Here is a 22,290-nt window from a genome sequence, read left to right as displayed (position 1 = left end):
TGAGGGATGAGATGGATTCTATGACATCTAACCAAGTTTGGGATCTCGTTGAGTTGCCCGTTGGTGTAAAAGCCATCGGATGTAGATGGGTCTTCAAAACATAGAAAGACTCAAAAGGCAACATTGAGAGACATAAGGCAAGACTTGTTGCTAAAGGATTCACTCAAAGAGAAGGAATCGATTACACAGAGACCTTTTCCCCTGTATCTAAGAAAGACTCTCTTCGAGTAATTTTGGTATTAGTAGCTCATTTTGATCTTGAGCTGCATTAAATGGATGTGAAAACGGTGTTCCTGAATGGTGATCTAGACGAAGAGGTTTACATGAAACAACCTGAGGGATTCTTATCTAGTGTTGGTGAGCACTTAGTCTGCAAGCTTAATAAGTCCATCTATGGATTGAAACAAGCCTCCCGTCAGTGGTATTTAAAATTTCATGAGGTCATTTCTTTATTCAGCTTTGAAGAGAATGTCATGGACCACTGTATGTACCAGAAGGTCAGTAGGAGTAAGATTTGTTTCCTTGTATTATACATAGATTATATTCTGCTTACGCCTAATGATAAGGGTATGCTATATGAGGTGAAACAATTTCTCTCGAAGAACTTTGACATGAAGGATATGGGAGAGGCATCTTATGTCATAGGCATAAAGATCCATAGAGAAAGATCTCAAGGCATTTTAGGCTTGTCTCAAGAAACCTATATCAACAAAGTTTTAGAGAGATTTAACATGAAAGATTGTTCACCAAGTGTAGCTCCCATTGTGAAGGATGACAAACTCGCTTTGAGTCAGTGCCCCAAAAATGATTTTGAGCGGGAACACATGAAAAATATTTCATATGCTTCAGTAGTTGGAAGCCTTATGTATGCTCAGCTTTGCACTAGACCTGATATTGCGTTCACTGTTGGAGTATTGGGAAGATATCAAAGTAATCCAGGTATTGACCACTGGAAAGCTGCAAAGAAAGTGATGAGATATCTTCAAGGAACAAAGGATTACATGCTCATATACAGACAAACTGATTGTCTGGAAGTGATTGACTACTCCGACTCAGACTTTGCTGGTTGCGTTGATTCACGAGGATCAACATCTGATTATATTTTTATGTTAGCCGGTGGAGCTATATCTTGGAGAAGTGCCAAGCAAACCTTAACTGCTACTTCCACTATGGAGGCTGAGTTCGTTTCCTATTTTGAGGCTACCTCACATGGTGTATGGTTGAAGAGTTTCATGTCTGGCCTTAGAGTTGTGGACTCTGTTTCTAGGCCATTAAAGTTGTATTGTGACAACTTTGATGCGGTGTTTATGGCTAAAAACAACAAAAGTGGAATTCGAAGTAAGCACACGACATCAAGTACTTAGCCATAAGAGAACATGTTAAAGAAAAGAAAGTGGTCATTGAACACGTCAACACTGAGTTGATGATTGATGATCCTTTAACTAAAGGCATGCCACTAAAGAATTTTAAGGATCATGTAATACGAATGAGACTTGGTTCCGTGATGTAATTTCATTGTACGTGCATTTGTTATTTTCAATTAAACTCTTATTCAGTTAGATATTTTATCATATGGTTTTGTGCACATATTTATTTATTTCGAGAAAAATCATTCGGTTTAGATATAGAATAAACATATGGTTTATTCATTAAGTTGAGAGCTAGTGTTGAGAGACTTGATATATTATGGTACATGGAAGATACTACTCATCATCAGAGGACCTATCGTCATGACTCATATTATGTTTCTTATTATGGTTGATGTTGAGTTAAATGGACCAAGTGGGAGAATGATGGAATGACCCACGTTCAAGCTTTATTTTTCCCCATGTTTCACGTTCTGTTTTAGTTATTTCCCATTGCAAATTTTGGGAATTTTGTTTTCTGAATCTGCTCCATTTTCCTTCCATATTCAACTCCTATCTTTGCAACCACCTTCAGTAACAAATCACGTACCCATCCTCTATCTCACATTCTGATAACAAATTGGTTGAGCTCTGTGATGGACAGACTCTATAAATAGGATGTGGTGCTCTCAGTTTTGTATCACCAAACTCACTTCTCTATTCAGAAAAAATACATAATCTATTCAAAGCGAGTAAGGGTCTGGAAGAACAAAACTGTCTTCAGGTTCGTGTATGCGCCGCTTCGCGTTCGATTTGTAATGATTAGAGGTATGCTCGTAATATTTAATTTCCATTATTTGATCTGAATATGCCATTTAAATTAATTTGCATGTTTAGATCAGTATCTATTTATTTTACAAACTACACCCAGTTCGATAATTATTAAGTGCTCTTTCTCACTTCCATTATGAGATACGAAATAGTGGTTGAGTGGAATTATTCTGTTGCAATCATAATGCCCTTTGACTAAACTAAACCTTCCAATAGGAACTGAACTCATCTGTAGTAGTTTAACATGATCGGTTATGATGGATTGCCAATGAAGAAAAATCAAGGGCAGATTAGAGTTGTGTAATTTATACCTATTTCCTTTGCTTGCCCAATATTGAACTATTTTTATGGAAATGCATAGTTCCAATTTTGGCTATATGTTCCGACCATATATACGGTTGGGAAGGTTATGCATTGATGCTTCGAAGGAACGCTTGTCAAGTATATTTGATGAGGGTCCCTCATTACCGTGCATAATTATATAAACACGATAATCGTTTGAAAATTAATTTGCTTACAACATACTCATAGATTGTGATGCACACAATAACGCCACTGCTCTGCTAACGCGTTATAAATTATTACTCCATGAAGATCAGTCAAAAGTTTAATAACATTCGACTGCGAGTCATATGAAGATTAGGTAAGGCCATAATCATCTGGAATCATGTTATAATTTCTCGTTATATCCTTTTAACCATGAACAAATAGGTTTCCAACACGTAATGATATACATGGGCATGCTAAAAGGGTACCATTAATAATTATAAAGACTTACACATCAATGTTGGTAAGGAGGATATCATTGCGTTGTTCTGTATGGCCATTCTTAAGGAACGAAGACAATATACTTTATTGGACATGTGTAAGTAAAGCTTCTACTTTTCAGGGGATTGAAACATTTAAGAGAAAAGGTATAATTAATAATCCCACGACGTAATTCACATCTAAATTCTCAATAAAAATAAAATAAAATCAACCCCTTCAAGAATGAGATTAATTTGATATTGAGGCTGTTTTCCCATAAATACGATATTTAAAAGAATTCTCAACCAGGTGAGTAGTTTATATTTGAATATAGGGATATAATTTTACATCTCAAAACAAATTTTGGCTAAACTAAACGGGGCAATTTACAAAAAATTTGTGTAATTTTTGCTGCCAAATTTTCACCAAAACTTCTAGTCATGCAATGGAAGCTTCAAAAATATATTAGTTTCGTTTGTTGAGATTGCTTTGGAGGCAAGTTATAAAGTTCAAATCGGCAGGAAAAAAATATGGAGAACGTGGCAACGGAGAGAAGGGTTTCTTTGTGGCGACAAAAAATGAGGTTTGGAAAAGAATGTGACATCTGAAATCTTGGTTCCAACATCTAACCAAATATGGTGATTATTAAATTTGAGTAACATATTAAATTAGTCTCTAGAAACTAGAATCATGATAATCGGTTAACTTAATCCTTTCTCTTAAAAAGGTTAATTTAATCCTTAAAATTATAAAAATATTTTAATCTTTGAAATGATTAAGTAATGGTTATTTGTATTTTTGAATTATATAAATAAGAATTAAATGATTAACACTTATCCACAACGGTCGACACAAGACTTGTATCTCTTAATCAAGTTGTTCAAGATTCAAATTTTGATCATGTGTATGGAATAGACCATATTGAAAAATGAATATTCACCTTAAGTATACTCATAGTCCGATGAAAATTAATCATTACTTCTAGAGGTAAATATTGTTGTATAAATATCATGGTAAATAAAAAAATATATTAACACTTAATAATTTCAAAAACTAAAATGTCATTTTTAAATTTCATGAATTAAAGTGACTTATACTCAAATCATAATTTTAGGAACTAATTTAGTATATTAGTGACACTTGAAAGTTTGAAGACTGATCTCATGGGCTCCTTTGACAGGCTTACCTCTTTGTGACGAGCCTATTACGTAAAATAAAGTTGGAATTTTCTTCCTGTCCCATGCACAATTTCTTTTACACCTAGCATATAGAGTGAAAAACTAATTTTGTCCCTCATTCATTCACACTTAAAATGTGAAATACGGCTTGGGAATCCGTCTACACCATTCATTCATGCTTACAGGATTTCTCCTCTCAAATTCTCTCATCTTCTCTTCAATCCATGCTTGATCTTCATCAATCCGTGTGTGCTCCTCATTGGTGTCTGCTATCGTCCCACTATTTTTGCCGTGAGTCCTGCTATCACCCTATGTGTTTTTTTTTCTTTTGTGTATTGAACCTATACGGATAAGAAATTTGTATGGCCCATACAAATTGGTTCTTACAAATTGGTAATATGTATGAACTTTAGGGATTGCCAATTCGTATGGCATAGATCGAAGTTGTAGATGAAAAAAACTAACATCCTCCGCCGTTGCACCGTAACACCCATCACGACGACAACCACAAACTCAATGCGAATTATGAACGAACCACCATGGCAATACACCTCGACCAAACCAACCACAACATGAAGGGAGGAACTCAACCAAAAAAAACTGCAATTGAATGGTGTAGAAGAAAGAAAGAAGGAACGAAGAAGAAGTAGTAAACATGGGTAAGGTTGAAATTTTTAAAATTATGTTGGGTGTAGAAGAAATATGCTAGGTGCAGGAAGAAAATCCAAATAAAGCTGTAGAGATTGGGGTTGTTGGGTTGGGTCCCCTACTCTATGCCGAAACTACTTGTGCTTTTAGTTATGTTGATGCTAGGTGCACCCAGCATTATTGCTGGTGCACCCAACACTTTAATGGAAAAGACAAAAATAACCCTGGCATTTTTTAAAAAGCTTTTGTCCACCCAACCTCCTTTTTTTCACGCGTCACCTTCTTCTTCAGCTTCCTCTTCGCTTCGTCTTCAGTAGCTCCCTTCTTCTTCAGCTTCTTCAGTCACAACGTCCTTGGTGACCCCGTGCGCCGTTGTTCCTTATCTCCGTTGGTTGTGCTTGCGGCACGTCCCGTGGTGTGTTCGTCTTTTTCTTCTTCAGCTCGCGACATTGTCGAGGTAAGCCACTCCCTCCCTGTCGTCTGTGTTTCCATTGTTGGTGGTGTTGTGTGGCTATTACTTGATCCACGTATGCATTGATCTGATCCGCATTAGTGATAGGGTAGAATGTAGATGATCCACATAGGTTGTAGATGATCCGCAGTAGTGATAGATGATCCGCATAGGTTGAAGCTTAATACGGACCAAGTTGATTCGTAAGCTAGTTGCAGACCAAGTTGATCCGTAACTAGCTTACGGATCAACTTGATTCGTACTTGATCCACAAGAACTCAAGCTCGTACTTGATCCGTACTTGAAATAGCAAATTCTGATGCTTTCTCTCCTACCAGCAAAGTGTGTTCAGTATGTTACATCACTAACCTGGCAGCTTTAATTCCATTCTTTACATATCTCATGGTTGCAACAGCTCCTACTTCCATTGTCACCTATGCATCTGCTTAGCAGAAGATAGGACCAAAAATCATGCCAATGCATGAAAAAGTATAAAGCAAGGCACAAAATAATCAGCAGATGTAGAGCATGGTGATTGGTAGTTACCCCATCCATTATCAAAGCATCAATTGTAGTTTCTCCATTCTCATCTGGACTTCCACCTGGACCAACTGTTTAGAGTAGGATATCCAAAAGGCATCCATAAGTGTACTTATCATGAACAAAAAACCCCAAAAAGACCAAATCTTAGGAATTAGGATAGTTAAGAACTATGCATAGAAAGAACAAAAACAACATCAAAAGTTTGTCTGATTCATTCTTATAGGGGTAAAATAAAGAGAAATTTTCACAACTCTCCTCTTCCTACCAAGCTTTATTGCCAATGCCTATCTTCCAGATAAGTTGTTAATAAACCACAACAAAACAAGTCAAACTAGAACATAAATTTTACACACACACACACACACACACACACACACACACACACACACACACACACACACACACACACACACACACACACACACACACACACACACACACACACACACACACACACACACACACACACACACACACACACACACACACACACACACACACACACACACACACACACACACACACCTCTCATCTTTAAGAAAGTTAGATGAGAGAGATTATGTAAAAAGTCTAAGGATATAAATTGATTTTAACTTATAGTAGTTTAATTCAATTTGTAATCTTATTTTTTTTTACTCTTATAAGTATTTATTGAGTTATCCAAAATGGGCCTTTATCAAAATCAATTACCAAATACTTAAAAATCACAATATGGAGAGACAAGTTCACACACACAATTTATAGGTTCCATTAAATAAAAGAAAAAATTAAGTTGAAATATTGATATTGAAAAATCCTTGTTATGTTCCAACCTATCCCATCACATATGAGTTCCTCACAAGCAGAGCATCCTTCAACCACAAAATCCACAGCTGAAGAGCCAGCATCAACAGCCCTCCATGCAGCCCTAACAGCCTCGATAAAGGGCCACGTGCTCACAACCAATGGGTACTATTCTGATTCCACAATTCCATGCCCCACCACCACCTGATCACAAACAAACAACACGTATCACATCGAAACTTGCCTAAAGTGGAAAAGATTCAGACTTTAACCCAAAAGTTGCTGAATTTTGAGTGTTGGGAAATTCAAAATTGTTCATTTTATATTCTGATTAGGGAGGGGGGGAGGGAAAAATGAGTTGAGAGAGAGAGAGAGAGGAGTGTGTTGGGTACCAAAGAGAGTAAAGGGAGGAGGAAGAAGATAATGTTGAAGGGCTTTGCAACCATGGAGGTTCTAGCACTGTTCTTGAAGGCCTCTGAAATGGAATGAATAGAGAGCAACCCAACTGAAGAATTGGATTGAAGTATGAAATGATCAAGCCTATGGATCAAGTTTATCCGCAACAAGCCTACGGATCAAGTTGATCCGTAAGAGCCGTACGGATCAAGTTGATCCGTATGATCCTATTTTAATTTTAAAAAAATGAAAAACAGGTTTATATTGATGAAATGTGAATTTTGTTAGGGTTTAGGGTTAGTTTTGAGGGTTTTAGGCTGAAGTAGAATTTGAATGAATAATGAAATAAGTTTCATATTATGCCGTAATTTTTTGATGTTGATATTCGTTTGAAATTTGATTGTGCTACATTTGACTATTGGCATTGTTTGGTTTGTTTTGTACTGTTTGAACATGAACATGTTCATATTGGTTTGAAATTTGTTTAGTTTGTATTAGTTGTAGTCTACCTGAACCACTTTTAATAGTTTGTATTAGTTTTAAGATACCCAAGTGCCCGAAGGCTCCTTGTTATGGCAAGGTATGAGATAGGGTCATTGTACACAGTCTTACCCTTGCATTTATCTCCTAATGTGGTTAAAAAGGAGTTTACTGATATGAACTAACAGAATTCTCCTTCCCAATTATGGCATTAACCTCATTCTTATTTCTCTCGCAGACTTTAGTTAACTTCCATAGGCCCGTCAGCATCCCTCATTCTTTCGATGTGTATTAATGTAAAAAATGCTTCCATGTTACTACCAATCTTCAAATAAAAACAAATCCTGATGACTCCCTTTGGAAATCCAAAGTTCCTTCCAAGGTTTAAGTTTTGTCATGTGGACTAAGATACTAATACTATATAAGATTAAAATTAATGATAAGTAAAATTTTTAGCAGTTTAGCTCTAGCTTTGAAGGTGGTGGATCCTCTCACCTTAGACAATTAAAAGCTACAAAACAAAACATATCTAAACTTATTTTTCCATCTCAAAGACAACAAACCCAAACAATAGCCCAACAATCCTGATAGGAAATATACACAAAGTTACTCCTCCTTAGTCCATGAATTGAAGCAAAGTTTCATCAAAATCAAAATCATGTTCAGAAACAGTTTTCTCGAAATCTTGAGGTAGTTTCTAAGTTATTGTTACAAGCATATCTTTCCTAGACCAGTTCAATTCATGATCGTTGTTAAAAGCATTTACTTCTCTACTAATTGATTGTTCTTATTCATTAACCCATATTAAATAAATCTCTTGGAATTGTCTTGAAAACATAATGTATATTTGCTTCAGAAGGATGTTGGACATAAAAACATTGGTGGACTTGAGAAGCCAACAGAAAAGGATCATTTGGGTAAAACATTATTTGTTGAAGTAAACACAAATAAGCCCATATTTGTCTTCTTCACCCTCAAACCAATCACACTTAAACATCACAAACTTGAAGTGACACATCATCTTTCAAGAACCAATATCCCTCTACCATGTTTCGAGTGAGTTGAGTAGTTGAAAAATGCTACTACTTTCAAGAATTCTTCCCATCCCTTACATCTAATGTTGACCAATAAACTGAATTGCCAAATCGAGAGCACTTCAATTCAACCTTAAGGTGAACTTTTAAGATACCAAATACCAAACATGGCGTTTCACATTTTTTAAAATAATAAATAAAGAAATATAGCATTATGACAAATGTAGGCGAAGAAACTGAACAAGTTAATATTGTGATGAATTTGTGTGGTTTAGTGATGGAATTTGTGGTAGACATTTGCAAATCATGGTTAGGACTAGAGGTTTAGGTTGTGCCTTAGGTAGGGTTATTGGCAGAGCTCTGGGGAGTGAGGATTGTCATGATTCTGATGATGCTCCCCAACGGCGAAGGCCTACCGCATCGGCATGCAGGCAACCGGGAGCTGTCCGTGTTGCCGAGGATGACCTTGTGGTAGTTGCCGATGAGCCTATGGTAGCTGCAGATGCTGGTGCAAACGCTGGTGCAAACGTACATGCACCTGGTGTAGACACTGGAGCATAGGCTGGTGCAGATGAGCCTGAGGGATTTTCAGGTGGACCGAATGACCCATCAGTGCTTATTGAGTATGCTAAGCATGTTGCAGCTAGCGTATGGACCGAAGAGGTATTTATAATTTTCTATTTAAGTTATTTGTTAAGTATGTGTTATTATTGAAATTTGTGTTCCTTTAAAATATTATGTTAATAAATTGTATGTTCCTTTATACTTCAATTCAGGAACGACCTGAATTGAATTTATCCTCCCATGGGAGGAAGGTGCAAAAATTAGGTAGGCATGTCCCTGCAATTGAGGGGCTAGTTGTTGGCACAGGACTAAGTCCTTTAATCGCGTGTTCAGTAGACACTGGCGATCGGGGACTTATATTCTCGTTTATGGAGAGGTGGCACAGGGAGACCCATTCAGTGATGGAGGAGACTAGTATAGCCTTACGGATCAAGTTGATCCATAAGCCTTTTACGGATCAAGTTGATCCGTAAGCCTTTTACGGATCAAGTTGATTCGTATGCTTAATATCAACATAGGGATCAACTTGATCTGTATCAACCTTACGGATCAACTTAATCCGTATGATTTACGGATCGCCCTCGCGCACACCTAGCACAAATGCGTACCTCGTATGCCGTCCCCGACGAACCAACCACCGCAACAATGAACACTGGCACCTTCACCTTCACCGAAGCTAACCGATCTCAAGAAAACGAAGAAAATACGGTGAAGCACTGCGCAAAAATGGCTAGGGCAGTTAAAAAAAATAGCTTTTAAGATGAGAAAAAAGTGCAGGAGCAATTTTGACATTTTTAAATAATGCTGGATGCACCAACAATAATACTGGGTGCACCTAGCATCAGCCTTTTAGTTAATGTCAAGGGAACAATCATAACCGTTAAAGGGTTTCCACTTTCCAGCTATTGAGCTGAACTTTATCAGTAAAGGAAACAATAGTTATGTAGTATAGAACCATCTTGAAATTTGACATGAAATAAAAACCTACTCAATTTATCAAATCTTGGAAGTAATTAGAATCAACACGGCATTGATATAATATGCTAAATTTCCTCACAATATGTAGAATAGCATGCTGCATGAGATAAAAGCTGATAAAAGTAAAACCCAAAAAAAATGACTGGGGCTAAAAATGTCACCACGTTAGGGCAATTTTGACAAAATCCTTCTGGTACATATTAGCATTTTATATATGTTTCATTTATCAATTAATATTTATTTAAGATAGCAATCATGCGTTGGTGTTTTGTGCTGAACAGTACTGCTGAGGAGCATTTATGCTTCAAGTAACCTTCGTAAGAAACTACGAGAAACATCTCTCGTGTCATAGGCTACGTTCTTTCCGTGACAGGAGAAAAAACAAGTTATCGGCAAAAACATTTTAACTTCGGTACCTGTTAAAATGAAAATGTTCTTTGCACAAAAAATTAGAACAACAAATATTTCCTCAATTTTACGGTATATTTTTAATTGTGTAGACAAAAAAATAAAAATAACATGTAATGTTACATCTAATGTCAATTTTTCAATATTCAAATAATAAAATTGCTCTATTTGCTCTTCATTAAGCCCAGTGTAATACTTGGGCGTAACATTATCATTTGTAAGGTTAAAAGTATATAATCAAAGTTGAAAACATGTAAATGCTTTGGAGTTGGCCATAGTAACAACAAAAAGACCTGTCCAACAATCAGCAATCTCAAACGACTAGTTAAGAAGGAAAGGAAGAGATGTCCGATGCCTTTAGCGTCTTACCTTTGTAAAGTTGATCATTAAAACATAAAAAATACTATGTAAATCTCAAATCATAACCTAAATGAATACTAAGGGAAGTGGTCGCAACATCACTATTTTAAGAGCATACGTAACCACTTTACAACTGAGAGAAGGCAGGACAAATAAGAAAGGTAAAATATGCAATTGCTTCCAATACTGTTCATTAAAAAAATTGTCAGCAACGAATATTTCCTGAAAGTTTCAAACAGTTGTCATATCGTGATGCTATTTAGCTTAGTAAACTAAAATCCTAAAACCTCGTCAAGAAAAAAAAAATACTCCTTACTATGGTTATCAAATCAATCGAATATTTTGTAAATGTGAAGCAAACTATATTGTAAATCATAACATCCATGATCAATAATTGAAAAGAGTCAAATGACCATAAGAAGTATCTTAAGATAAAGAAACATAAAAAGACATCTAGTCTAAATATTGGCATTTTAAAGCCAAACGACTAATTATGTATAGCATTACAAAGTGAAGCATCAGCTTCAAAATAGACCAAGATTCAAGTCATAGAGCTCACAAAGACAAAAAAAATGACAAAACAATCCAGCTGCATAGTCCCTAAAAAATCCAAAAAACAAAAAATGACAGCAAGTAACTAAAACAATTAACAGTGCAACAAGGACAATCCAAGGTGTGATTCTAGCAATCGAGATTATTCAAGGTGCAATTCAGCACCATAAATGATTTTGAACGCATTCTCAAAATGAAATGAAATCACACAAATCATAATTCATGATTCTTATGACATTGCAGTATTTAGTAGATAATACAACAGAGATTTACATGCATTGTAAACAATCCCCTTTTGTTGACACATATAGTGAACTCAGTAAAAGCAAGAATCTAACTCTCTGCTATGAACAAACAATCCCGCTTAAATATTAATGTTAGGAGTTAATGCATATTTCAACCCAACCTTCAAGCCACATTCATAGATTATAGGACAAGTCTTTTTGTCTTAAAGCGATAGTATCAAAGTCAAAAAAAACCAAACCAAACCAAATAACTGTCTTAGGGCTACTCTGAAAGAATGCACAAAACAAGCTTCAAGTATTATTAATTTAAATAAATGGTTTGTATTGTTATACTACATGCATTTTATGGTCAAGCTTCAATTCCTCTGAGTGGTTTAATTTTGTTTCCTTTTGGTAGATTTGGAACCAATATCCTTAAACTACTCAATATATTTATTAAAGTTAAAGAAAAAAAATATTGAATGGCATACACATGTTCTTGTGAAGTAACCACTAGGCACTAACCAACAAAGATGCAAACAACATCACCACTGATATACATATATTTCTCGCTTTCTTAAGATATAGTAGCTTGCCAACAATTGTCAAATTATGCAATCAAGATAAATGGATTCTTGAATCACGGAAGTGCTTGGGCTTACACCTATCAACTCCTTGTATCTCACGAGCCTCTGGTAAATAAAGGTGAAAACCACCTGTAAAACACATAATCTAAACCAATCAAAGACTTTGGATTGTAAGCAAAAATGAGCAAACATTCAGAATGTCTGAAGCAAGGACATACAACATAAATAATATTGATATGCATCAGGGAAAAACTGATATCAATCAACTTTGTCAGCTTCTTCCCCATTCACGCTCAACTCAGAAGGAGTATCTTCAGACTTTGCACTGCCCTCTGCAGGTTGTTGAGCTTCTGCCCCATTCACACTCAAATCAGAAGGTGTATCTTCAGACTTTGCACTCCCGTCCCCAGGTTGTTGAACAAATCGCCGACCCCGATCCACCCTGATTGGCCTTCCCATAAAAATCTGTAGAAGAACAATTTTCCCCATATCACTCAGACTAAAAACAAACATTAAAGGCTTGTTTGATTCCCTTCTCATTTTAATGTTTTAAAAACTGTTTTCTAGAATAATTCCACACTACTCAACAATTAATTTCTCATTCAAAATCTATTAAGTTTTGAAAATTGTTTCCAAATCAAGTGTTAAAAAAAAACAGAAATAACTGAGAGAGATGTTTTCTCATCGTCTCCTGTTTTCTTCAACTGTTTGAGGGACAGACTTTAAGGAAACAAAAAATTTACTTGGAAGAAAAACGCTTTCAAATGTGCTTAGGGTATGGGACAAACAAAGTTGAGAAAACAGAAAACTATTTTTGAAAACAGTAAATAAACAAGGCCTAAGACATTGCAGATAAAATTTGTGAGAATGACATTACCCAAACTCAATAATTCAAATCCAAATTCAAACAAATAAGAACCCCCAAGTTACCTTTCCTTGGAACTCAGCAAGAGCAGCCTCAGCTTCTTTCTTGGACTTGTAGGACACAAATCCATAACCAGACGGCCTTCTAGGATTATCACGATACACAACCTCAGCAGACACAACTTTACCAGTTCCAGAATCAAAAAACTCCTTGAGATCTTTGGCGCTCGCTTCATAGGACAAGTTGGCAACAAACAAGTTAAACGTCACCACCTTTGGTTTCACAGGGGGCGGCGTTTTCTCCTTTTTCGGCCGAGCATAATTGACTTTGATTACACGACCCTCAAACTCCTAAGCACCATTCAAAGAAAGAAAAAAAAAACAGAAGCACATCATATATTGTCATCAAAACATGTACTTTATAAATAAGAGGAAACAGTTACTTTAAACCGAAAAGTGGTAGGCGTTGTCACATTAATCCGTGAAACTAAGAAAATGTTAAATAAGTCCCTAAATTAACAACTAAATATCATTTTAGTCTTCAAATATATGTTAATACTATCCCTTTAGTCGCACATTTTTTTGAATTTTGGACTAATGTGATTGTCGATTTATACTTTTCGGGACTTTGTTTTTTAATTTCCTTCAATTCAGGAACTAATGTGACAATACCATACAAATTCATAGACAAATAATAAAAGCGGTAAAAGAGTGTGAGTGTGGTGTTTTAGGCTTACATACGATTCGAGATTATTGAGAGCTTCAAGTGCTTCTTCTGGGGAACCCATTTCGACAAAGGCCAAACCCCGGTTTCTGTTTTTCTTATACATAGAAAGCTATAACAGACACAATTTACAAATCCAAGTCAGAAAACAAAAACCTTAAATAAACAGAACCGAAAAGAAGAGAGGGAAAAAACAAACCTCGACTTGGAGGACTTTTCCATGTTTTTCGAACAAAGAGCGAATATCTTCGGGGGTGCTTGTCCAGGGCACGTTCTGAGCGAGTAACCTGGTGCGAGAAAATTCTTCTTCGGCGACAACAGGGTTGGCTTGTTGGGCGTGTGTGAGAGTGGTTGTGATAAGGGATAGGCGTGGAAAGTGAAAGGAAGAGGGATCGATATGGATGGATTGAGAATGGGGTGTTTTGCGAAGAAAAGAGAAAGAGGTGGATTGAGTTGATAACTGATTTGTTGAAGTTAAGCAAACAAGACGTAGTAGCGCCATTACTTGGCAATGGCAATGCAATAAGCAAATAGCACTCAGAACTTTAGAATGGATAAGGAACAAAATATCCTTGAATCGACACACTTTGCTCTATTTGTTTGCCTGTTTAGACTAGAAATTCAAACTTAATTAATCCATTTTATTTTAAATTCAAAAAAATTAATTACACTCCATTAGTTTTTAACTTATCTTCTTCTTCTTTTTAATTCAATCCAAATTAATTAGAAGATCAAAATTTTGTCTTTCATTTTATATACTTTTTAGACTTTAGTGTTCGATTTTTTTTTTTTTACGTTTTCTTGTATTTATTTTGTTTTTTTGGCTATTTAATGTAGTATTATTAAGTGTCTTTGTTTATACTTATTATCCAAATTTTTTTCTTATCATAGATAAAGAAATTAATGAAATATGTAAAATTATAACAATGGAAAAATTATATTCTAATTTAAAATAATACTAATACTTGAACTTAGTTTAGCTAGTCTTCGGTCCCGCATTTGAACTACAAGACATGCATAATTGGTGTGAATATGAGAAGTTACAAAGACTCAGATGAGTTTTTGCTTTGACTAGGAAAATTGACTTAAAAACGTAAGATGCGAACGTTCAACCAAACACATTATTAATTGTTGTCTAAAATTATTGACTTTTTAAAATTTATATGGGTACCAACACATTGTTAGTTTGAATAGAGTTGAATTCTAATATTTAAGGGGCAGATTCAATTTATGACAGATGAGAAAAAAAACATATTTTGAAAGAAAATTTTACTAAATTAAGTTATCAACAAAGTGAATAGATACTTTGTGTTTATAACATAACAATTCAAAAAAAATAATATACAAAAATAAAACTGAGAATTAATGACTTGTTTTTTCAACTTAACCTGTTAATGAAGTTGAACTATATTAATCATGATGAAATTGATTTGCTAGAATTAATTTAAAAAAAACAACTCAAACCATCAAATTTTGATCGGTTTGTATTTTATTTTTCTCTAAATCAAATCCAAATCAAATTAAGAATTCGATCTAATGAAATAAGTAACTTCTCACAATATAATAAATTTAATTAAAATCTTCGCTGAAAGAGATATCCATGTTTAACGCGGGATAATATCTTTAAAAAATTACTTATGAAAGAAAATACTAATCCCTGAATACTCCCACTAAATACCCCACCATGCATTAAGCCTCTTATCTTCTCTCTAGCATTTGCACTTATTTTAAGAATATATTTACAAATTACACTTTATTTAAAAATTATAAAATAGCAAATTGTTATGATTCAAAAAAAAAAATAGTTACGGAAAAATAGATTACCTGAAAATGATTGATTGAATTTGAACTGAGTTATATTGGTTTTTGCAATTGTTAACATAATAATGAAAAATACATTCAATAGCGACAATAAAATCTGAACACAAAATCTCGTGGAAATTATCTTTCATTAGTAGGCCTACCCTAATTGGGTTGTAAATCAAATCACTGTTAGTGTTTATAATCAAATTTAAATACTAAAAGTAAAGAGTTACCCCATGCAAGCAAAGAGTGATCAATAGTGATTTTTAGGAGCAACAAATACGAATATTGTGGTTAGTAAATTCATCTATAAATCGGAAACAACTTTCTGTATGATCTAAACTCATCGTCCCTTAATGTGAGTTTGTTTTAGCGTACGATGAACCCAAACCATGAGTATCATTGAGCTGAAGGGATGTTTGACAGCTTCAAACGTCTAAACTCATCTACACACTGTTAGTTTGTCACGTTACTTCTTATGCATTCTACAGTCTGGGGAGTTATGTCTTAAGGGTGATCATGGTTGTCTTGCTACCTCGTGATCGTCAAAATCAATCTTCCTCTGCTTTGGGCTACTTGTTCTGGGACTAGACTTTCTCTTGTTTGACTGCAAAAGCCAAATAAATATAAATATATGCAGACGTTCAAGTAGAGATGAAGCGCAGAAGACAGGTATATAATTATATCATAATCAACAAAAACAAAATGAATTTGAACCGGCAATGCAACACTAGCATGCACATATGCTGCAAGAATACATCACTTGATTTTCTTTTATAAATCCTAAATAACTTGCCTTGGCTGATGGGCTGTTGGTAGGGGTGGGTAAATGAACCCAGGTTCATGGACTGGCCCGTGAGACCCACGGATTACGGACCAATTTTTTTAAACGATCCATGATTATGTCATATTTTTGGATCTGCCCCCACTTAACCCGCGAACTATGCGGGTTTGGCCCGCGGGATCCGCGGGTTACCCGCAGTCCGCATTAAGTTTGATTTGTGTGACCCTGACCCAATTATATTAGGTTTGATTTTCTCTTTTTCACTTTAAATTTTTCTTTTAAGATAACAGATAAAGAAATATATTAGATAAGATAAAGATTTAAAGATAAAAATAAAATATTTAAATTAAAAGATGATAAGGATAAAAAGGATAAGATAAAAAAATAAAAGATAACAGAAATAAAAAGATTAAGATAAAAAAGATAAGTGATAACATGCTAAAAATCTTCATTTTTTATATTTTTTCAAACTTTATTTCTTTTAATCTATCTTTTTCATATCTGCAATACATAAATAATAAAAATATCAATTTTTATCATTTAAGCTAAAAATAATTTTTAAATAAATATTTTTAAAGATATTTTAATATATTTTTATTTAAAAAAATAGCTCACATAGCAATTATCATTGTAGCAGGCTAATAACACTTTTTCTCCTCGCGATTTTTCTCCACCACGCAGTCACGCACATGCACGATCATATGACTCTTTCCCTTACGAGAAAACAAAACACGACTCACACTCACGCAGTCACGCGACACACCATAGCGGCGCATCCTCGACCCACCATTGCGCCACCACGCAAAGTACATCTCTTCTCTCTCTAGAATTTGTTTTTATCCTATTTTTGTTGGACTGATTCATTGTTGTTGTACTCTTAAATGTGGAGACGAAGAAGGTTCAAGCTACTTCAAATATGGAATCATTTGTTGTTGGAGATGTTTAAATTTCATATTTTAGATCTATTGTTTGGATTTTCTTTTGTTAAGACATTATTTATTTTATTGATGTAATTGACTAATTATTGAGATTTTATTTATATCTATATTGAACTTAATTTGATTGTATTGTATTTTTATTAAAATTGAAATTCTTTTAAAACTAGACCTACGGACCGGCCCGTTTGACCCGCGGGATCCGTGGGACGGGGGCGGACCAATTTATTTGGTCCGTGTAAGAAGCGGGACAGATTGGTCTGGTTTGCTACCAATGCGGACTTATGCGGGCAAGGCCTTACGCAGAGCGGGTCGGCCCCCTTACCCACCCCTAGCTGTTGGTATGCTCCCCCCAGAATCGGGATGGTTTCTTTTCTTGTATATCCTCAATAACCTTTTGTTCTCCTTTTCCAATACATTGTTTTCATCAAACAGTAATTTGACCTAGGCATGCCATGCCAAGTTAAGTTAGATATTAATCAACAATCAAATCATCACCCAAAACAAATGAAATGGTCCAAAATCCTGGGGACCAATCAAAGTTTACCTCCTCCTCAGCTTTGTGAAGGTTAGTTCTTAGATGCTCCTTATCCTTCTCAAGTGACTTGATTTTAGCAACAAGGGACAAAACACTCCGAGTTGATGGGTTTATGCTACCAAATCCAAAATAAAAAATCAGGCTTACAAAAATGAATTGACAAAAACTGAAATGGCAATATGAACAGAAATTGACTCTGATGGTTATAAAAACTACAACAGTTAAAGTTGGCCAAATGAACAATGCTAGAGAGTTAAGGGAAAAAGAACAAATCAAGAGAAGATAATGAGGCGAGGTTGCAGGCTCACCAGTTCCACATACTCAGAAACTGTTTACAGGCCTCATTCTCACTGTTTACTTGCAAAAATGCATATGTAGAATCATCATCTTTACTAGTAAGAGTTGCTAAAACAGAATCAAGTAAAATATTTTCCCCAGGAGTGCACACAGAAGGATTCACCTTCATGGAGAAAGCAAATATCTGGGATCAACATTGACAACCAAAGGAACAAGAACTTGCAAAAGCTATTACCGTTTCATGAGTAATAGAAAAAAAAGGGGGAAAAGTGGAATTTAGAAAAAAGAACATCATTTAATAATATAAGAATTCATTAATATAGATAGGTGAAAAGGAAGATTAGTCACGAGCAGTAGAACTTCATTAATATAAAAGTTGTCAATTTAACAGCAGACGAAAGTCAATCATATGATTCATGAGTTAACAGCATCATAATGCATTATCATTATAAGGAGTGTTGGTAACACATTTTCTAACACACTCTTCCCAATACTATTTTTAGTTATTGGAAGCCACATAATCATGAGTGAAGCTCATAAAATAAGTAGTGTGTGATCCACCTAAATTTGTGATTTCCAATAAATTACAAACATCAATAGAGAGTATGTTTCAAGGAGCATTTTAGAGAGCATGTTGCTAGCATATCACTTATCGTTATAAAAAGAAAGCAAACCAAATAATCTCAATTTCTAAGGTTATACCAATGCAAACAAAAATTAAACTGGGATGAAACTCATTTCATCCTAATGCCACTGCAGCTACTGATTTTTGAAGTAAAAACACATAACATCACACCAGCAACTCCAACTTATGGAGAGTGAATTAATTCCAAAGTCCTTCCTAACAGCCCTTTCGAAGATATCATCAGTAATTAATCTACTCCCCAAAAAATAAAAAAGAGAAGACTCTAAAATTTTCAAGTTTACATTAACATCAGAAAATTAAACTCCAACTAATCCACCAAACCTCTTTAGTCTTTACTCTCACAAATAATAAACTGGATAAAAATGAAGCCTTTACAAACCCCTTCACGCTCCCTTAGCTAGCATTGCAATATTTTGCACACATTACAATTTACAATCCACCAATTATGTTAGAAGCCAAGACATATATTTTAATTGTTAAAAAGGGTGGGAAAACACTAACAAAAATCAAAAAGGGGAAAAAATATGGTTTTACCAATTGATGCTGATTCTTATATTTGTTCAATTCATTCCCCATAAAGAGCAAATCCCGTTCCAAATCAAGAACTCGGGTTTGAGCCTCCCGTGCCCGTTCGTCAGCGTCGTTCCCAAACTCCATCAACGCTTCTCTGTCTTTATCATACAGGGCGCGATCATTCTCCAACTGATGGCAGCGAGCCAACAATTTCTCACAATCCGTCGCCAGTCTCTGATTCTCCTCAACGAACTTCTTCAGAGCTCGCGCGTTCATTCCCGCTTCATACTGCTCCGAAAAAAAAAAACCATAACCGAAAATTTCAACATCAACTTCCAAAATTAAAAATAAAAATTGTGAGAGAAAGATCTTGAAGAGGCGCGAAACCTTGAAGCGGTCGATGAGTTGGTCTTTCCGCTTCAATTGGGGGAAAAGGGAAAGGAGGTGTTCGCGGAGGCGCCATTGCGACTCTTGGGAAGCTTGAAGCTTGGATTCTAGGGTTCGCGACGATACGGGAATCCCTAATGTATCGTCGAGGGTTTGTTTGAAGTAGTCGTCCACGTCTCGAGGGAGATTCATTGCCTGCAATTCTTTCTAAGAACTAACTCAAACCAAGAATTCAAAATCAGTGTTTCAATTGAAAACTTTTGAAGAGAACGACGAATTGCAAACGCTTTGGAGGTATTGGAAGCCTGTTTTTTTTTGGGTTGGAAAATGAAAATCCAATCTTTCCTGATTCTGATTCTTTCTGTGTCTTCTCTATTGAAATTGAATGGGCTAGCCGTTGGGACGCGCATAAGGTGCTTTTTTTTATTTATTTTTTATTTGTTGCGAGGTGAATTATTTTTTTTTCTTCCTATACCGGAACACTTTTATTAAAATTCCAAAATTAATTATGTTAACTTCTTCTTTTTTTCTTTGTTTATTTATTGTTTTCTTCGTACATCATTCATTTTGGTGAGTAGTGATTGAGTTCCTTATTTCTTGTTGTGATTGATTTGATCGAAGTATATTATTATAGTGATTCATTGATAGTTCGTGATTATCATTATGGTTAATGTTACGATGAAATGACGAAGATTAATTTTTTTCTCCAACTTAGATCCGTGCTAATAAAGATACAAATCTACCATCCATAAGAAATCATTAATGTTAATAATATGTATGATTACATATTACCGATCCATATGACCATATGCATTTCCAAATTTTTTTAAAGTATCTTCTCACCCCACTCTCCCATATTGGACAGTACACAAGAAGCCCAATGGGTTCAACTTCTTCTACCTAGTGACATCAACATCCTAATTATTCTAGGGTTCTTTCTTTTTACATTCTTTTTTTTTTCCTTTGCAATCTTTCATGTTTTTTTTATTTTTTGAAAGAATATATCATTTTCCCATAACTAAATTCCAAAATAATATTTTGATAATTTTTAATGAAAAAATTGGAATAGTAAAAGGTTTTTTTTATTTCATGTATGATTTCACAATAGTTAACAGAAACTTGTTTTTGTTACATATAGTAAATTTACACTTTCTAACATAACAAAAACAAGTTTTCAGTATTGACCACAATGACAACAAACGTGTTTCGTCGAAGGTATTTTGTAAGGTAAAATTCCATAGAAAATAAGGCTCATTCATTTTTACTATCAGGGACATGATAGGTGCACCAGCATTATTGTTTGTGCACCCAACATTTTTGTTAATGCCCAAAATGCCTTTGGCTTCTTCTTCCTTTTTAAGTTGCTTTTTCTGTTGTTTTTTGTTACGCGTTTATTGTTTTGTGCTTCCCTTTCTCCCTTTCGTGTTGGTTTTCCATTGTTGAGAGAGGTGACGCTTCAATGGAGGTGAAAGTGTTATCGGTCAGTGATTGTTGCGGTTGTTGGTTCGTTTTCGTCGAAGGTACACCAGGTACGCTTTTGTTGGCTGAGTGGTGATCCGTAAACAGATTTCAACATACGAATTAAGTTGATCCGTAAGTATGAAGTTCATCCATATAAAGCATACGGATCAACTTCATCTGTATGGTTTATACGAATGAACTTCATTCGTATAAACCATACGGATGAACTTCATTCGTATAAACCATACGAATGAACTTCATCCGTAAGGTTCTTCTGTATAAACCATACGGATGAACTTCATCCATATGAATTAGATGGATGAACTTCATCCGTATCAACGTTACGAATTAATTTACACTTACAGATCAACTTTATCTGTACGAATGCAAAAATATATTTTTACACAATGTGTTTGAAAGAAAATGTTAAAAAATATATTTTTAACACTCTTCTTCACACCAAACAAGCAAAAATATAAACAATCTTCTCTAGGAGTTGTTTGATGGGAGAAAAGTGAAAAAATGAAAGAGAAAAAATATTTAAATTAAAATAAAAATAAAGATATAAAACCCACACAATTTTTTTTTTAAAAAAAAATTCTTTCATCCCTATTTAATCTCAACAAAACATCCTCTTATTTGGCGTTTGCTTCCACTGATAAAACGGAAAGTAATCTTTGTTTCCCCTGGCATATTATATTATGTTATGAATCTTTGTAGAACTTTCTGATCCGAAAAGAATTTTTTTGTGTCATTTCACTAGAAAGATAGGAGCAAAAAATCAAAGTTTGGGGATTTCGTACTAATTCCCTGGACGGATGTTCTCTTTTTCAAAATCTAAGAGTGTGTTTGGATGGAGTAATTCAATAGGGAATTCATTTTTTCAAGGAATTTAAAATGATTCATAATAAAATAGCTTGTTTGGATAGAATATTTGAAAGGAGATTTAATTTTTGGTATTTTTATAAATCATTTTGATTGACTAAAACAATGAGATTTCAAATTCTCTCAAAAAATATAGAATTTCATTTTTTTTTTTAAAAAATGCTCACTCTAACTCACGTTCTTGCTCGCGACTCTTTCTCGCTCAACACTCGCAACTACGGGTGACCAAAGTTTTTATGACCGACATCAACATAAGTTATTTTTCACTGACGTTGGCCGATATTTTTTCAGTCAAATTTTTTTTGTATGATGTCAACCAAAGCTATTTTTTGCCGATATCGGC

General features: G+C 34.8%; 2 protein-coding genes and 1 pseudogene across 4 annotated transcripts; all 3 read right to left on the bottom strand.

The window, feature by feature from the left end:
* Positions 1-5,479: 5,479 nt before the first annotated feature.
* Positions 5,480-6,973, bottom strand: LOC100817522 (probable isoaspartyl peptidase/L-asparaginase 3; annotated as a pseudogene).
* Positions 6,974-11,955: 4,982 nt separating this feature from the next.
* Positions 11,956-14,300, bottom strand: LOC100806480 (28 kDa ribonucleoprotein, chloroplastic). 2 transcript variants are annotated; one of them, XM_003522731.5, is made up of 5 exons: positions 13,898-14,300; positions 13,712-13,810; positions 13,041-13,325; positions 12,329-12,575; positions 11,956-12,239 (listed from the first exon to the last, which is right to left on the bottom strand). In XM_003522731.5, exons 1-4 carry the CDS (start codon positions 14,198-14,200, stop codon positions 12,369-12,371), a joined length of 894 nt encoding a protein of 297 aa, XP_003522779.1. In that variant the 5' UTR covers positions 14,201-14,300; the 3' UTR covers positions 11,956-12,239; positions 12,329-12,368. The 2 variants fall into 2 exon arrangements, with proteins under 2 accessions (XP_003522779.1, XP_006578310.1); XM_006578247.3 differs by having other exon boundaries at positions 11,956-12,255; positions 13,898-14,276.
* Positions 14,301-15,694: 1,394 nt separating this feature from the next.
* On the bottom strand, positions 15,695-20,207 carry LOC100805956 (uncharacterized). 2 transcript variants are annotated; one of them, XM_014774580.3, is made up of 5 exons: positions 19,602-20,206; positions 19,236-19,502; positions 18,067-18,218; positions 17,768-17,873; positions 15,695-16,108 (listed from the first exon to the last, which is right to left on the bottom strand). In XM_014774580.3, exons 1-5 carry the CDS (start codon positions 19,791-19,793, stop codon positions 16,019-16,021), a joined length of 807 nt encoding a protein of 268 aa, XP_014630066.1. In that variant the 5' UTR covers positions 19,794-20,206; the 3' UTR covers positions 15,695-16,018. The 2 variants fall into 2 exon arrangements, with proteins under 2 accessions (XP_014630066.1, XP_014630065.1); XM_014774579.3 differs by lacking the exon at positions 15,695-16,108 and adding an exon at positions 16,796-17,664 and having other exon boundaries at positions 19,602-20,207.
* Between the last annotated feature and the right edge of the window lie 2,083 nt (positions 20,208-22,290).

The sequence above is a fragment of the Glycine max genome, chromosome 4 (assembly GCF_000004515.6).
Source record: "Glycine max cultivar Williams 82 chromosome 4, Glycine_max_v4.0, whole genome shotgun sequence".
Lineage (NCBI taxonomy): Eukaryota > Viridiplantae > Streptophyta > Magnoliopsida > Fabales > Fabaceae > Glycine > Glycine max.
This window is presented reverse-complemented; position numbering and strand designations above follow the sequence as displayed.

Bases quoted from the DNA above. Each gene is read 5' to 3' on its own strand.
- LOC100805956 (XM_014774579.3), bottom strand. From the start codon at position 19,793: ATGAATCTCCCTCGAGACGTGGACGACTACTTCAAACAAACCCTCGAC. The intron at 18,219-19,235 runs GTAAAACCATAT...TTCTCCATGAAG, and splicing joins ATAAGAATCAGCATCAATTG to GTGAATCCTTCTGTGTGCAC. The intron at 17,665-17,767 runs GTAAACTTTGAT...TGGCATGCCTAG, and splicing joins TTCACAAAGCTGAGGAGGAG to GTCAAATTACTGTTTGATGA.
- LOC100806480 (XM_003522731.5), bottom strand. From the start codon at position 14,200: ATGGCGCTACTACGTCTTGTTTGCTTAACTTCAACAAATCAGTTATCA. The intron at 13,811-13,897 runs GTTTGTTTTTTC...TGTCTGTTATAG, and splicing joins GAAAAGTCCTCCAAGTCGAG to CTTTCTATGTATAAGAAAAA. The intron at 13,326-13,711 runs GTAAGCCTAAAA...AATGGTGCTTAG, and splicing joins TCAATAATCTCGAATCGTAT to GAGTTTGAGGGTCGTGTAAT.